The sequence below is a fragment of the Paroedura picta genome, chromosome 11 (assembly GCF_049243985.1).
Source record: "Paroedura picta isolate Pp20150507F chromosome 11, Ppicta_v3.0, whole genome shotgun sequence".
Classification (NCBI taxonomy): domain Eukaryota; kingdom Metazoa; phylum Chordata; class Lepidosauria; order Squamata; family Gekkonidae; genus Paroedura; species Paroedura picta.
The window spans coordinates 73,254-91,132 of NC_135379.1; the positions used below are offsets into that span (position 1 = coordinate 73,254).

The following is a 17,879-nucleotide window of genomic DNA, read 5'->3' on the forward strand; positions in this document are numbered from 1 at the left end:
GGACCCTAGGGGGAAGTGACCATGTCCTCATGGAATCCTTTTGAGATGGGGAGGCAAGGAAGCTTGTAGCCAGATTTTCGTAGGGCAAACTTTAATAAACTCAGAGACAATGAGTGTCATACCATGGACGAGAATGCTGGAAGGGAAGGGAGCATGTGAAGGGTGGGCACTACTCAAACAAGAGCTATTGCATGCTCAATCAATAACTATCCCAGAAAGGCGAAAACACTGCACGAGCTCTAAGAAGCCTATTTGGATTAACAGAGAACTTCAAGAGGAACTAAGAAAGAAAAGGGAAATGTTCAGGAAATGGAGGGAAGGACAGAGCTCTAAAGAAGAGTACCTACAAGTTACTAGGCACTGTTGATCAATCATCAAAAAGGCCAAAGCTGAGAGTGAGCTAATATTGGCCAGGGAAGCCCATTGTAACAAGAAAAGATTTTTCAGTTATGTGAGGAGCAAACGTAAAGTAAAGGAGGCAACAGGCCCACTGTTGGGTGCGGATGGACAAACTCTAACGGAGGATGCAGAGAAAGCAAAAAGGCTCAGCGCCTATTTTACATCTGTTTTTTCCCACAGGTCAAAGTGTTTAGGCACATCTAGAGATGGCAGTAGCCAAGAGATAGTGTCTGGGTGGCAGGTTGACATGGAGGTTGTTGAGAGGCATTTAGCTGCACTGGATGAGTTCAAATCCCCTGGTCCGGATGAAATGCACCCAAGAGTGTTCAAAGAACTTTCCAGAGAACTTGCACAACCCTTGTCCATCATCTTCGGGACCTCTTTAAGGACTGGAGATGTCCCGGAGGACTGGAAGAGAGCAAATGTTATTCCGATCTTCAAAAAAGGGAGGAAGGATGACCCAGGAAACTACCGACCAGTGAGACTGTCCTCTGTTGTGGGTATGATAATGGAGCAGATATTAACGGGAGCAATCTGCAAACATCTGGAAGATAATATGATGATCCAAGGAAGTCAGCATGGATTGGTCTCCAACAGGTCCTGTCAGACCAACCTGGTTTCCTTTTTTGACCAAGTAACAGGTTTGCTGGATCGTGGAAATTCGGTTGATGTCGTTTACTTGGATCTTAATAAAGCTTTTGATAAGGTTCCCCATGATGTTCTGATGGATAAATTGAAGGACTGCAATCTGGATTTTCAGATAGTTAAGTGGATAGGGAATTGGTTAGAGAACCGCACTCAAAGAGTTGTTGTCAATGGTGTTTCATCAGACTGGAGGGTGGTGAGTAGCGGGGTACCTCAGGGCTCGGTGCTCGGCCCGGTACTTTTTAACATATTTATAACAGCTAGATGAGGGGGTGGAAGGACTAGTCATCAAGTTTGCAGATGACACCAAATTGGGAGGACTGGCAAATACTCCAGAAGATAGAGACAGAGTTCAACAAGATCTGAACACAATGGAAAAATGGGCAAATGAGAAGAAGATGCAATTTAATAAAGATAAGTGTAAAGTTCTGCATCTGGGTCAGAAAAATGAAAAGCATGCCTACTGGATGGGGGATACTGTGTGTGAACGAGAACTTGGGGTACTTGTGGATTGTAAATTAAACATGAGCATGAAGTGTGATGCAGCGGTAAAAAAGGCAAATGCCATTTTGGCCTGTATCAACAGAGGCATCACATCAAAATCACAAGATGTCATAGTCCCATTGTATACGGCACTAGTCAGACCACACCTGGAGTACTGTGTGCAGTTCTGGAGGCCTCACTTCAAGAAGGACGTAGATAATATTGAAAGGGTACAGAAGAGAGTGACGAGGATGATCTGGGGCCAAGGGACCAAGCCCTATGAAGATAGGTTGAGGGACTTGGGAATGTTCAGCCTGGAGAAAAGGAGGTTGAGAGGGGACATGATAGCCCTCTTTAAGTATTTGAAAGGTTGTCACTTGGAGGAGGGCAGGATGCTGTTTCTGTTGGCTGCAGAAGAGAGGACATGCAGTAATGGGTTTAAACTACAAGTACAACGATATAGGCTACATATCAGGAAAAAAATTTTCACCATCAGAGTAGTTCAGCAGTGGAATAGGCTGCCTAAGGAGGTGAACTCCCCCTCACTGGCAGTCTTCAAGCAAAGGCTGGATGCACACTTTTCTTGGATGCTTTAGGATGCTTTGGGCTGATCCTGCGTTGAGCAGGGGGTTGGACTAGATGGCCTGTATGGCCCCTTCCAACTCTATGATTCTATGATTCTAAGGCTGTATACTGTCGCCTTGCCTATTTAACTTGTATGTGAAGCACATCATGAGAAAGGCGGGTTTAGAGGACTCACAAATTGGGATCAAGATTGCAGGGAGAAATATCAATAACCTCAGATATGCAGATGATACCACTCTAATGGCAGAAAGTGAAGAGGAACTAAAGAGCCTCTTGATACAGGAAGGACACTACAAGCCAGTGAGTCTGACCTCAATTGCAGGGAAGATAATGTAGCATATTTTAAAGGGGGTAATCTGCAAACATCTTGATGATCAAGGGAAGTCAGCATGGATTTGTCTCCAACAGGTCCTGCCAGACCAACCAGGTTTCCTTCTTTGACTGAGTGATGGGCTTATATTGTGAAAACTCATTTGATGTTGCTTACCTGCATTTCATATCAACAACCTCAGATATGCAGATGATACCACTCTAATGGCAGAAAGTGAAGAGGAACTAAAGAGCCTGTTGATGTGGGTGAAGGAGGAGAGTGCAAACATTGGCTTGAAACTCAACATCAAGAAAACGAAGATCATGGCATCCGGCCCTCTCAATTCCTGGCAAATAGATGGGGAAGAAATGGAGATAGTGACAGATTTTATTTTCCTGGGCTCCAAGATCACTGCAGATGGGGACTACAGCAAAGAAATTAAAAGACGCTTGCTCTAGACAGCATCCAAAAAAGTAGAGACATCACCCTGCCAACAAAAGTACGTTTAGTCAAGGCTATGGTATTCCCAGTTGCAATGTATGGCTGTGAAAGTTGGACCATAAGGAAGGCCGAGCGTCAAAGAATTGAGGCTTTTGAACTCTGGTGCTGGAGAAGACTCTTGCGAGTCCCTTGGACTGCAAGGTGAACAAACCGGTCAGTCCTAGAGATCAGCCCGGACTGCTCCTTAGAAGGCCAGATCCTGAAGATGAAACTCAAATACATTGGCCACCTCATGAGAAAGGACTCCCTGGAGAAGAGCTGGGAGCGATTGCGGGCAAAAGAAGAGGGGGACAACAGAGAATGAGGTGGCTGGATGGAGCCACTGAAGGCCTGGAGGATCATTGTCCATGGGGTCACGATGGATCGGACACGACTTTGCACCTAACAACAACAACAAATAGTTATATAGTTATATATAGATATGTGTGTGTGTATACACACACACACACACATAGTTATATATAGTTTTGTATAGTTTTTAATATATAGTTATATCTTTATCTTTATCTATTTATTAACCGCCACTATCAGACCCAGCCAGCTCATGGTGGTTTACATAGCATTTAAAAACCCCACATAAAAACAATACAATACCAAAACCCAGATGGCAGTAAAATCACTATCTGCAGGATACCCACTCTGTTCCAGCCCCCCCCTCCCCCATGCACAGCCATCAACCCTCCAGGAGGTAGGTTCAGAGAGTACGTAGCCCAACAGATTTCCATACACTCATAAGGGAGGGAGCTGCTCTTCCTGGCCCGGTCTCGCCTGGCGGAAGAACTCCGTTTTACAGGCCCTGCGGAACATTGCCAATTCTGTCAGGGCCCTCAGCTCTCCCGGGAGCTCATTCCACCAGGTTGGGGCCAGGACCGAGAACGCCCTGGCACTGGTCGAGGCCAGGCACACCTACCGGGGACAGCCAGCAGATTTCTACCCACAGAGCCCCGTGAAGGGCATAAGGAGACAAGCGATCCCTCAGATAGGTGGGACTCAAACTGCGAATGGCCTTGAAGGTAAGAACCAAAACCTTGAACCTGATCTGGAAGCCAACTTGCAACCAATGCAGCTGCCTCAGCATAGGCTGGACATGGGCCCTCCAAGATGACTTAATGAGCTGAGAAAGCAACCTGTGTGCCTCCTCAACAGGACATGGGGCTGCAGAAGGGAAATCCCCAGAGGTGCCAGCCACACTGTTGGCTGTGGCTCTAGAAATGCCCTTGCTGAGAAGAGGCTCTTCTCCATTTTGTGCTGCTTGCTGTGAGTGGCACACAAGGTCCAGGGCAACACAACACAACTTCACATAGGCCCCCCGGGACTCGTTTGATCCAGCAAGGCTCTACTGAGGCTTTCGCCATACCATTTTTGCTTCTCCTTTGCCCACTGGGGTGCTCGGATTCACACACTGTTCCCAGGTCCCACCCATGGCTTCCTGTCCTCTACTGTGGGCAGGCTTGCATTTCTTGGTCTTTGCTGCCAAAGGGAAAAATTTAGGGTCATTCCGCACAGAAAAAAAAGGCTTACACCAGCGCAATGGTGTAATGCTAAATAAAAACATGCCTCCTGGAATTCCTCACCTGCTGGCTCCTTTGCTGCCACTTAGTGCTTCCTGACATTTTGGAGGACTCCTTGAAATGGCGGATTAGGGGAACACACTTAGACACACTCCTCTCTTCCGCCTGTCAATTAAGACAGGCGGCCAATCACCTTCCTCGCTCTTTTAAAGGGACCGGGATGCCCGCTTTTCTTTTAAACCTATTCGTTTATTTTATTTATTTGTTTGTTTGTTATATTTATATTTATATTGCTTTAGGATGCTTAGGGCTGATCCTGCGTTGAGCAGGGAGTTGGACTAGATGGCCTGTATGGCCCCTTCCAACTCTATGATTCTATGATTCTATATACCGCCCTCCCCGGAGGCTCAGGGCGGTTTACATTGAACTTGTGAACCATACATGAAACAATCTTCATTAATAATCATACAATAATATTAATAACAGTGGTTGTAACAGTATAACAATATAATATAACAGTGTAACAATATAATATAACAGTACAACAATGTAACAGTGCAATGGCACAACAGGTCCAGAGCGCTCTGGTGGAGTTTGGGGGGGGGGGGACCAGAGGCCCTTGGGCTCCTTTCACTATAATCCCTCTTGAAATCTGGATGCTTTTTTAAAAAATTGGGGGGGCATTTTTTTTGGGTGGGGAACAAACATGCTTACTGGGCAAAATGGTGAGGAACAGTTTATTTTTTGCTCTGCCTGGGCGACTGTGCACCTATTTGTTAGTCCTGGAAGTTTTTTCAAAAAAAGAAGAAGAAAGGCCTCTTCTGGGTGAAGAGAGAGGGAGGCAGGCTCAAGGGCGGGCATTGGAGCTGGAAATCTCGCTACTTCAGCCACTTTAACGTCTTGTGTGAGTGTCTTGCTGCTGTTCTCATCCTGCTAGCGTTACTTTGCAGGGGTAATCCAGTTTTGTGGATTTCTCTGCAAGCGCTCTGAAATGGAAGATGTGGTAGCGAGTTTGCAGATGTTACACTGGATGTTAACGACGTCGTACAAAATGGAAAAAATATGGGATTTACAAACGGTAAGGATTTCACTTTTTTTAACGGGTGCGGAATGGCCCTTAGCACTGCACAATTGTGGGATTGAAACTGTGAAAATCAAAACTAGGAGAAATGACTAGGAATGGATGGCCAGAACAGGTTGAAAGGAACTATCCCCTTAGAAAATGTTGACAGAACTTGGCTGGCTGGATAGACAAAAAAAATCACCATGCCACAGATCTGCAAAAAGACACATCTACAAAAAGACACACTGCAGCTTTGCAAAAGGTGGAAGGGCAGCTGTGCTGGATCAGAGCCTACTAGTAATTCTAGTCCAACATCCTGTATCACAAGTGCCCACGGGAAGGCCAGTAAGATGGGCAGAGAGGACAGTATCAGCCCTCTATATGCTGTTGTCCCCCAGCACTGGCCTCCAGAGGGTCCATGGCTCCTTGGAGCCAACACTCCTGGCCTGGGCCTGTCCTCCTCCTGGGTATCGAATGCCCTGTCAAGTGGCTGTGACAGTGAATGCTCACCCTCTAGTGACTGCCAGGGCCCAAGCCCAGTCATAGAATCTCGGTGCTTAGAATCATAGTGTTGGAAGGGACTTCCTGGGTCATCTAATCCAACCCCCTGCACCATGCAGGACACCCTCAACCCTATTGCTGACAGTGTAACCTGCCACCCTCTTGAGCCTTCCCAGAATCAGCCTCTCCGTCAGATGGCTCTCCAGCCTCTGTTTAAAGATGTCCAAAGATGGAGAATCCACCACCTCCCAAGGAAGCCTGTTCCACTGAGAAACCCCTCTGTCAGGAACTTCTTCTGGATGTTTAGACGGAATTTCTTTTGAATTAATTTCATCCCATTGGATCTGGTCCATTCCTCCAGGGCAAAAGAGAACATGGCATCCTTTTAAATTTTTGAAGATGGTTATTGTATCACCTCTTATTCATCTTCTCTCCAAGCTAAACAGACCAAGCTCCCCCAAGCTTTCCTCTTGGTCTCCAAACTCCTCACCATCTTTGCTGCCCTCCTCTGGACATGCTCCAGTTTGTCTACACTCTTCAACTGGGGTGCCCAAAATTGAACACAGGACTCCAAGTGAGGCTGAACCGGAGCAGAGTACAGTGGTACCATCACTTCCCATGATCTGGACACGATACTCTGTTTGATTCAGCCCAAAATACCATTTGCCTTTTTAGCCACCTTTTTAGCTTGTTGCAATATTTCTCAGCAAAGCTGGGGAGACCCTGAAAGGGACAAGAATGTATCATGATGTGGAAAGAAGCAGTTTCCCACATGCTTTGAACATGGGGCAGCCAATGGCCCAAGTCTTTAGTGCTTCTGCCTGGACCGGACAAGAAGGTCACCGAGATGCAGAAGTCCAAGGCAGAAAGCCCCATATCAGAGGCTGTCTGCTGGGTTCCCCCCAACCGCATGTCAGCTCCCTCCATGGCACCTCCAGTTTTCCCTTGCCCTGCTCAGGACGAGTCCCTCCCCTGCACAGGCTCTTTCACAGATGCTCTGAAATCTCATCCAGACTTGGTGTGCTGCTGGCCCAGCCTCTGGCCCTGCAAGCAGGTCCCAGCCCACACCTGACCTGACCTGGTAATCCAGCATGAGCAGAAGTGTACAGCGCACACTGACATCCCCTGGCCTCTTCACCTGGAAGCCATCCGTCTCCTGGGTGGTGGGAGTCCGGTGCCACTGCGAGAGAGAAACAAAGTGAGCAATTTAGCCCCAAGGCAGGTGAGGCTTAGCCCAAGCCAAAGGACCCCACTGATTCTGTGGGGCTGTTAGCCCTCTGTGGGAGAGCAGAGCATGTAAAGTGCTCACTCTTTATTACTGCAGAATTCTTGTTCACAGCCTCTCCTCCCAGACATCAGCAAAAGGCTAACTCACAATGAGCCATTAAAATGCATACAGCCATCAAGCATTGTCAGTAAAAACTATAAAGTAATTAAAAACAGAACAGCAGTCTGAATCTTGATTGGGGTGGGGGGATGCGCCTCATTGGCAGGGCCCTCACCTGGCGCCTTTACAGGCACCAGGTGAGGCGTTCAGGGAATCTCTGTGGGGAGGGCATATCACCCTCCCCTGGCATATATGCCTCCCCTGGCATATCACCCTCCCCTGGCATATGCCCTCCTCTGTGGGGAGGGCATATGCCAGCCGCAAAGGCTGCCTCTCCTCAGGCTGCCGCTCATTTTGTTTCAGACAGCTGGTGAGGGGTAGTGGTCACAGGACTGGACTGGGCTTGAGTTCAAATCCTTACTCTGCCATGGAAGGTTCCTGGATAACTAACACACTTCAGCCTATCAGAGCTAACAGGACCATTGTGAAGGGAAAATGAGGAAGGGAAAATTGTGTTTGCTGCACTGAGCTATTTGGAAGGGGGTTAAAATTATAACATGGCAGTGGAGAAAAGAACATTGGAGGGCTTCAAGGACAGCCCTGGACTCAGCTCAGGAACACATGGACAGCAAGTGCAGTTCCTTAGGAGAGGCAGCATGCTCCTTCTTCGGCCCCCACCACTGAACAGCCAAAGGGTGCCGCTTTACATTGAAGAGCATTTCCAGGCCAGCAGCCAAGCCAGAGAGCAGCAAGGCCAGTCAAAGCTGCTGCCCAAAGAGGGGTGGCCAAAATGCCTTCCCAGCCACAGTAGACCCAGATTACATCTCCACATTTCCCCATGCCCCAGACCTCCGCCTTTCCACCCAGAAGAGGCTGCCTTCCATAACCCTTTGTGAAACCCGCTCCCGCTCCATTTCATCCGAGCTAAGCTTCAGTTCAGTGAAGTCGCAATCCAAGGCCCACTAGATCTACCTACAAACACAGGTTCAGGGCCAAACAATGCTGGTATAAGCTGAGGGTCACTGATGGGAATAGCAAGTGGGGTAGCATTTCACCACAGCTCCTCTTTCAAATTCCCCACACCTGTCTCCCCACAGTCTCGTGGAACAGTTCAACAGTGTGGGAGATGGACGCAAACCCAGAAAGTCCTAACAGCAGACATGCTGCAGATTCAGACACAGGACCCCAAACACCCCCCATGGAGACTGATCATTCAGGTAAGAGCAGAACCAACAGAAAAGGGGGGTCTTGGGGGGCCCTTCAGGCCAGAGCGCATGGGGGCAAAAACACCTTGGGACCACTCTCCTTGTTCTACTGCCCTGGTGAAGGTCTTCAGTCGGAGAAGCAGAGGCAGCTTCAGTCCCTAGGCCAGGCCATGCAGTCAGGCACCCTTTCCACCCACCACCTTCAAAAGCACATAAGGCAGAGCTAAGGTGAAATGAGTGAGAGGATGCTGCAGAACCAGTCGTGAGCACTGGAGGGGAGCCTATTTCGCTGTACGCAGTTAGCATTGCAGGCAAACTGGTGGGGGCAGGGAACAATTCCATGGACACACAACCACACACACACACATGCACAGAGAGGACAGCAGCAGGCTCATGGAAGGAGGAGTCCTTGCCCTTGCCCACACAGAGCCATGCGTGTGTCACTGACCTCCACCAGGTGGTTGTCAGGTCCGTACAGGTCCTTGTCCAGCTCAATGACTAGGCTCTTGAAGAAAGAGGAAAACTTCCGCTTCTGCTTACTGAGCTAAGGAATGAAAAGGGAGAAGCATCAACAATGGCAACCTTTTGCTGGAAATGGGAAGGGTGGGAGAGAGGTGATCCTCCTTAAATACTCAGTCCCAGGTCTGGCAGAGAGAGACCCCCTTTGAGATCCTAAGGGGGATTGTTTCAAAAAATACTGCCCCTCCTGGACCAGCTTGCATAGCTTTCACTCCTCCCCCAGATTAATCTATTCATTAGGATCATCACAACACTCAGAAGAAGAAGACTTGGTTCTTCTATGCCTCTTTTCTCTACCCGAAGGAGTCTCAAAACGGCTTACCTTCACCTTCCTCTCCCTACAACAGACGCCCTGTGAGGGAAGCAAGGCTAAAAGAGCCCTGAGATTACTGAGGAAGAAGAGTTGGTTCTTATATGCCACTTTTCTCTACCCGAAGGAGTCTCAAAGTAGCTTACAGTCACCTTCCCTTTCCCCTCCCCACAACAGACACCCTGTGGGTTGGGTGAGGCTGAGGGAGCCCTGATATCACTGCTCGGTCAGAACAGCCTTATCAGCACCATGGCAAGCCCAAGGTCACCCAGCTGGCTGCATGTGGGGGAGCGCAGAATCAAACCCGGCACGCCAGATTAGATGTCCACACTCCTAACGACTACACCAAACTGGCTCTCAGTCAAGGTTGTTGGCACAGCATCACCAGAGCTCCAAGCTGCCACTGCCCCTCTGATATAGTTAGACCCATGGAGCCAAGCCCTGTGCGCAGAGAGTTATCTGAACTCTTGCCTGTTGTGACCCACAAGCAGCCCCCCCCCCCTTGTTCCTCCCTGCCTCCTTGCATTGGCATAGATGCCTCCTTCTTGCTTCTGGCCAGACAGTTTCCCTCGGGAGCATGCCAGTTCTGCTATTCTGTTCAGAATGGGTGGCATCTCTTGAGCCTGCCTCCCCCAAGCCCACCCTCCAGGGATAGCAGAGTACCCCCTTGCCCATACATCATCCAAGAGTTTGCCCTCCACCCGCAACTCCCAGGAGGCGACGCTGCCATCTGAGTCATCTGCATCCGACTTGGCGGGGTTGAATGTGTTGGAGATGTAAAGCCGCAACTTTCGTTTTTGCTGTAGACAGAAGGACAAAATTAGCATGGGGCAAGAATGTCCACAGAGCCAAAACACAAAATGCATCCATAGTGTACCAATACAATCTAATCAATGTTCCTGAAGAGTTTAGAGATCATGTAAAGAACAAATTTGCATTACTAACTGCAAGTGAACGTGAACCAGAAGAATTATGGGTTGAAACCAGAGATGCTATCGAGGAAGAACACACAAGAATTATTCCTGTATCCAAAAGAAATGAAAAGCCTCTGTAGATAACTGATGAAACTCAGACAGACAGACAAGAAGCAAAGGTAATAACTGATGGAAAGATTATCAAAAGTCTAAATGCAGCATTCCAGCAACTTGCATGTGGAAACAAAGAGAACTATTATAATAACCAGTGTAAAGGAATAGAAGATAACAACAGATCTGACCCAGAAGATCCAAGGGATGAAAGGGAAACTTAAACCATATTTAGGCCTGGTGAAAGATCCACACCAATATACAATAACTGAACAGGGCAAAATAAAGAAACAATGGAGAAAATGCATTGAAGAATGATACAAAGATACCCACAAAGGGAACTCTGATGTGGTCTCAGACTGAGTAGTGGCAGCGTGCTCTCCATGAGAGAGTCTTTGGGCAGTCCTTGCGAGGGATTGGCTTGAAAGGTTGATGCCAGACTATGGACCGGGAACTGCGGTCCTGGGTAATTCTCAGCTTTCAACTGCACGGACAGCCAGCCTCTCCTCACTCAGCAATGCTGAGGACAAACCCTACATGGAGGGAGAGCGGATGGCCTGTCTCCACCTTTTCTTTGTCAGCAATTCCTGGATATGCAAGGAAGGGCCACAAGAGACAACCATTGGCGCATCCCTTCCTGCCCACCCACTCTTTTAAACTCTGTTGTTGTTGCTGTTAGGTGCGAAGTCGTGTCCAACCCTTTGCGACCCCATGGACAATGATCCTCCAGGCCTTCCTGTCCTCTACCATTCCCCGGAGTCCATTTAAGTTCGCACCGACTGCTTCAGTGACTCCATCCAGCCACCTCAATCGCTGTCGTCCCCTTCTTCTATGGACTTTTAAACTCTATGGACTTTTAAACTCTATGGAATGCTAAATTGTGTATTTTTATGTGCTATGTCTCACTCTGAGCCCGCAGAGAAGTGTGAGTAAAAGTTTGGTCATCAATCCAAGTGAAACGTACCCCTTGGGAACAAGAGAGAGGCCCCAGTGCTGACAGGGGAGTCCCTACCTTCATGGGCCTCTTCAAGGCCTCTTGGATGTCCACCCGCTTCCTCATGATGGTCTGATCCAGCTTGCGCTCAAAGGCCAAGAGGTCCATGTACGCCTGGGACTCAGGAACCAGCTCCCGGATCTGGGGGGAAAGCAAAACATTGCTGGCCACCCGGAAAAGCCCCCGGAGAATGGCGAATTATGGCATTAGGCATGGGGGGGGGGAGGGGGAGAGTACTTACAGAAATCTTTTTCCTCCCTCTCCCAAAACTCTAAACCTTGATGGCATCCAGTGAAGCTGATGCACAGTAGAACAAATACAGACAAAAGAAAGTACTCCTTTACTGAACAACTAATCAAATTATGGAATTCACTGCCAGAGAAGGTGGTGACTATCACAAGCTCACATGGTTTCCATATCTCCTTGTATCCTTTGGTACAAGCCTGACAAACCCAGAGAGGCCCCTGGTCTGCCCAGCTCATTTTAGAGCAGGGAGACCCACCTATGGCCCAACCCTTTCTTCTTTGTGCATATTACTCATTTCCTCTTCACAGCAAACTCAAAGCAGCTGCCAGAAAAGCTATGGAAACAATAGAGTCTGCAGTCATGGGGCCACCACTGAGGAAGTCTCGTTCTGGAGGTGAGCAACCAGAGGCTCTCATGCTCCCCTTCCCAGCTTTTCTCTGCCAGGGTGACATTTCCCACTCTATCCACACAAGGTCCCTGGCAGTCAGGTTAACCCAAGGGGGAGACTTGCCAGGGTGCCTCTCTCTTTCATCCACACACTCCTTCTTGGGCCCTTTGCTTTGCACATCCCAATTGGCATTTTCCTACTTGTACTTATTTCACACCTTTCTAGCCTGTACTCTCAACCGATCTGGACTCTCCAGGGTGTTAACAGGTAAAAGCAGATGAACCTGGCCACAGGAGAAAGTGGGGCCATGCCATTCCCTATGGATGACCCCATCCCCCATTTTAGAGGGCCAAGAGCCAGCCCAAAACACCTTGAAAGGCGGTGCCCATCCCTTGGGAGACTGCTGATGGGGCACAGGTTGTACTGGTTTTCACTGGTTGTACGGCCCCTAGCAATCTGAGGAGCCAAAAAAGGAAAATGTTGAGACTAACTGTGGGGCAAGGAGCCTGTGAGAGAGGAAGGGGGCAATTGCCCCCAGATGCAGGAACACACAGCCCAAAACAGAGGAGAAATCACAGCCAAGAATACGGCGGGCCATGAGTTGTTTTGTTGTTGTTGTCAGCCATTCAGTCATGTCCAACTCTTGGCAATCCCATGGCACAGCTGTCGCCACGATCCTCGATCCCACACCGCCTCCCTTAGCCAGGAAATGTTTTGGCCAGTGTACATTTTGATTGTGTCTAACCACTGTGTTATTTGTCAGCCTGGTTTCCTTTTCACACTATTTATTTTTATTTTATTATTTATTTATTTATTTATTTTATTATTTATTTATTTATTTATTTGACTTATAGCTCGCCACTCCCACAAGGCTCGTGGCGGGCCACAACAATAAAACCCCCATAAAACCCCTAATACAATAAAATCTTCTAAAAAAGCTGAACAACCCAGCCTAACCCAACCAATCCAAGCGGTGGCGACATTATACCAACCAGCTCATAACCCAAGGAGGGAGTAAGAATCACCATAATTATAATACTAAGAGGGAAGGGAAGGGAAGGGAAGGGAAGGGAAGGGAAGGGAAGGGAAGGGAAGGGAAGGGAAGGGAAGGGAAGGGAAGGGAAGGGAAGGGAAGGGAAGGGAAGGGAAGGGAAGGGCGGGTCCAATCTATTATGGAGGCGCCGGCCTCAACCAAAAGCCTGGTGAAAGAGCTCCGTCTTACAGGCTCTGCAGAAAGATGAAAGCTCCTGCAGGGCCCGCAGCTCTTCCGGGAGCTCATTCCACCAGGCAGGGGCCAGGACCGAAAAGGCCCTGGCCCTGGTCGAGGCCAGACGCGCCTCCCAGGGGCCAGGAACAACCAACAAATTTGTACCTGCAGAGCACAAGGCGGTCCCTCAAGTATGTGGGTCCCATACCACAGAGGACCTTGAAGGTTAAAACCAAAACCTTGAATCTAATCTGGGTAGTAATCGGTAGCCAATGCAGCTGCCTCAGCCCAGGCTGGATATGGGTCCTCCAAGATGTCCCAGTGAGGACCCTAGCAGCTGCATTTTGCACCAGCTGCAGTTTCCAGATCAGACGCAAGGGTAGGCCCGCATAGAGCAAGTTACAGAAATCTATTCTGGAGGTGACAGTCGCATGGATCACTGTGGCCAAGTGGTCAGGAGACAGATAGGGCACTAGTAGCCGAGCCTGGCAAAGATGGAAAAAAGCCTGGCCCCCTACCTTCTTGACCTGAGCCTCCAAAGTTAGGGAGGCATCCAAGGTCACACCCATATTTCTGGCTTGGGCCGCGATGACCAGTTGTGTCCCAGCCAAGGTGGGAAGGCAGGCTTCCTGAACTGCTCCTCTGCCATCAAACCACAGGGCCTAGCCAAAGGACCTCCGTCTTGGAGGGGTTGAGTCTCAGGCGGCTCCTCCTGATCCATCCAGCCCCTGCTTCCAAACAGCTGGCAAATCTTTCTGGGGGGAGATCCGGCCATCCATCCATAAAGAAATAGAGCTGGGTATCATCAGCGTACTGATGACACCCAAGCTCATAACTCCGTATCAGCTTGGCCAGAGGATGCATATAGATGTTAAATAACGTGGGGGAGAGCACCGCTCCCTGTGGCACCCCACATGGGAGTGCAAAGGAGTCGGATAACTCCACCCCCCCAGCGACCCTCTGTGACCTGTTCTCTACAAACGAGATTAGCCACTTAAGAGCCACCCTTCCAATCCAAGTATCAGCAAGGGGTGAACCAAAAGCTAATGGTCAACCACATGAAATACGGCTGACATGTCTAATAGCACGAGAATGGCCGACCCGCCCCGGTCCAGCTGGCACCAGAGATCATCTGTCAGGGCGATCAGGATGGTCTCCACCATATGGCCAAGACGGAAGCCAGACTAGTATAGATCAAGGGTCAAAGTTTCCTCAAAAAATGCTAGGAGTTGGTCTGCGGCGGCCCTTTCCTGGTCACCTTGCCCAGGAATGCAAGATGCAATACCGGACGGTAGCTGTATCCCGTGGATACAGCAGTGGTCTTTTCAGAAGAAGGCGAACCACTGCCTCCTTGAGCCGCTGAGGGAATTCTCCCAATGTAAGGGAGAGGTTTATAATCTCCCTCAGGGGAACGCCTATCACAGAATTACAGAGTTGGAAGGGGCCATACAGGCCATCTAGTCCAACCCCCTGCTCAACGCAGGATCAGCCCATGGCATCCTAAAGCATCCAAGAAAAGTGTGTATCCAACCTTTGCTTGAAGACTGCCAGTGAGGAGGAGCTCACCACCTCCTTAGGCAGCCTATTCCACTGCTGAACTACTCTGACTGTGAAAATTTTTCTCCTGATATGTAGCCTATATCGTTGTACTGGTAGTTTAAACCCATTACTGTGTGTCCTTTGCAGCCAATGGAAACAGCATCCTGCCCTCCTCCAAGTGACAACCTTTCAAATACTTAAACAGGGCTATCATGTCCCCTCTCAACCTCCTTTTCTCCAGGCTGAATATTCCCAAGTCCCTCAACCTATCTTCATAGGGCTTGGTCCCTTGGCCCCAGATCCTCCTCGTTGCTCTCCTCTGTACCCTTTCAATTTTATCTATGTCCTTCTTGAAGTGAGGCCTCCAGAACTGCACACAGTACTCCAGGTGTGGTCTGACCAGTGCCGTATACAATGGGACTATGACATCTTGTGATTTTGATGTGATGCCTCTGTTGATACAGCCCAAAATGGCATTTGCCTTTTTTACCGCTGCATCACACTGCCTGCTCATGTTTAGTTTACAATCCACAAGTACCCCAAGGTCTCATTCACCCACAGTGTTACCTAGAAGCGTATCCCCCATCCAGCAGGCACTTATCTTTGTTAAATTGCATCTTGTTCTCATTTGCCCATTTTTCCGTGGGTCACTGGTTTTAAGAAACCACGACGGACAGGGATCAAGGGGACAAGTGGTTGCCCTCACTGACCCTAGCAATTTGTCCACTTCGGATAAAGAGAGCTGCCTGAAGCCATCAAACCTAACCCCCATAATGGCCACAGAGCTTCTAGTTCACAAACTGTATCAACTGTGGCAGTAAGGTCACAGCAAAGCGACAAGATCTTATCCGCAAGATAACTCGCAAAAGCCTCACAGCCAAGTTCCAACTGACTACTATTTTGATGCCCTCCCTCGAGGGCAGTAAGGGTCCGAACTACCCTAAATAATTGGGCTGGGCGAGAGGTAGCGGACTCGATTTCCATGGCAAAGTAGTCACCCTTTGCCGCTTTCACCGCCATCTCCTACGCCCTCATAAGTGTGCGATGAGATGTTCTTGTAGCTTCGTTGCGAGGCTTCCGCCGTACTCGCTCTAGCCGTCTCACCTCCCCCTTGCTCTCCCGAAGCTCCGCAGTAAGCCATGGGGCCTGCTTGAGGCGAGGGCAGAGAGAGCGCTGAGGAGCTATCTCGTCAATGGCGGCCAACAGGCGGGACTGCCCGTTCTTCACCAAGGCCTCCAGCGAGACACCGGAGGGCATCGGGTCCCGCAGAGCATTCAGGAATCCTTCAGATTCCATAAGTCTCTGTGGGCGGACTAAAATGCGTCCATCACCCAAAGAGAGGAGGGGGTAGCATCCGTAGGCGAGCCTTCAGAGTATGGTGGCCAGACCATGAAACAACATTGTTAGCCACCAGACTGATCTCAAAACCAGCATCAAATATCAGATCCAGAGTGTGGCCAGCCTGATGAGTGGGACCAGCAACAAACTGCGAGAACCCCAGTGTCGCCATAGCCAACACCAGGTCCGGGCCAAGTCCTGGAGCCGACGAATCTGCATGGACATTGAAATTAATAATTTGGGGAACTGCAATGTCCAGGCAGCCACCGCCTCCAGCAGGCCCAGCAGGGCATCGGGCGCGGCAGTGGGTGAACAGTACACCACCCAGGAGTGGCAAAGACCCACCCACTTAGCCACCTTTAAGGCCCAAGTGAAGAAGCGCGCCTACCCAATCTGGATGGCGTGCAGCTAAAAGCGGCCCACTCCACCAGGAATCTGGGAATGATACTTGATGCTAGATCACGACGGTAGCACGGCTGGCATTTTACCACTTTCGCCAAGCCAAACCACTAGTGCCCTACTTGGTCCCGGAAGACCTAGCCACAGTGATCCACACGACGGTCACCTCTAGGCTGGACTTCTGTACTCACTCTACGCTGGCCTGCCCTTATCCTTGATCCAGAAACTGCAACTGGTCCAGAACGCGGCTGCCAGGGTCCTCACAGCAACCCCTCAGAGGTCCCACATCCGGCCCATCCTCCAGCAGCTGCGCTGGCTCCCGGTTGAATTCCGGATCAGGCCTAAGGTATTGGTTATCATCCCCTTAAGGCCATACGCGGTCTGGGCCCAGGATACCTGAGGGACCGCCTCTTCACCTGCACTCCTCAAAGAGCCTTGTGCTCTGCTACTTCCAACCTCCTGGTGGTCCCTGGCCCCAAGGAAGCCTGCTTGACCTCAACCAGGGCCAGAGCTTTCTCCATTCTGGCCCCCACCTGGTGCAATGAGCTCCCAGAGGAGATCAGGCCCCTGACAGACCCTAAACACTTCCACAGGGCCTGCAAAAGGGAGCTGCTCCGCCAGGCATTGGGTTGAGGTCGACCCAAACCATCGCTTCCAATTGGCTCCCAAGTCCCCCCCCCCAACTACGACTGATACTAATTGGCCTTACCCAGTGGGTCCCAGTAAGAGTTGAGCTGAGGCTCTTGCAATTTCTATTTTCTAATGTTATTGTTATGATCATGTTAATATTCTTATAAAGTTATTACTGTTATCACCCGTTACTATATGTTATCTATATCTTTTCTTGTTTCTTGTAAACCGCCTTGAGCCCTTGGAGAGGGCAGTAAGTAAGTAAGTAAGTAAACAAAGAAATGAAATGAAATGAAATGAAAAAGAGTGTGGGTGCCCATCGTGCCAGTCTAGCTCTGCCTCTGCCCTCCACAGCCCTCCGTAGCAGCAGCTATATTTCACATGCTGGTTGGAAACCCAGAACAGAACCCTCCTGCTGAAACAAGGGAAGATAGAGAAAGGCAAACAGAGAAAGACACTCACCCTCTGAGGGAGGATTTTGTCAGCCATTTTCCTCCTCTTGGCACTGTATAGTTTTTAAAGAAAAAACAAGTTACCATGGTGATGGATGGAGGAAGCACAAGGCCACCTGCTCAGCGACCCCAGCCTCTCTGCCCCACCAGATCCTCCTTGCTTCAAGACAAAGGCTACTGAGGCCAGCAGCAGGCCCTTGAACCCAGACCCTGCTGAGGCCCAAGGGAACATGACCCCCACCTGTCTCCAGGTGCTCGCCCAGCCCAGTCTCCATCAGGATGAGTTGGGGCCGAGTGCAAAG

General features: G+C 49.6%; 1 protein-coding gene across 6 annotated transcripts in view; it reads right to left on the reverse strand.

Moving 5' to 3' along the window:
- Positions 1–17,879, reverse strand: part of SMARCD3 (SWI/SNF related BAF chromatin remodeling complex subunit D3) — a 57,093-nt gene that overhangs the window by 13,691 nt on the left and 25,523 nt on the right. For all 6 annotated transcript variants that reach the window (XR_013225353.1, XM_077303315.1, XM_077303317.1 and 3 more), the window contains exons 3-7: positions 17,588–17,630; positions 11,397–11,519; positions 10,037–10,159; positions 8,979–9,074; positions 7,077–7,178 (exon numbers count right to left, since the gene is read on the reverse strand). Coding sequence is in view for 5 of the 6 variants with exons in the window: in XM_077303315.1 (XP_077159430.1) it covers positions 7,077–7,178; positions 8,979–9,074; positions 10,037–10,159; positions 11,397–11,519; positions 17,588–17,630 (487 nt within the window). In the remaining variant the exon portion in view is untranslated. The remainder of the gene's footprint in view (positions 1–7,076; positions 7,179–8,978; positions 9,075–10,036; positions 10,160–11,396; positions 11,520–17,587; positions 17,631–17,879) is intronic.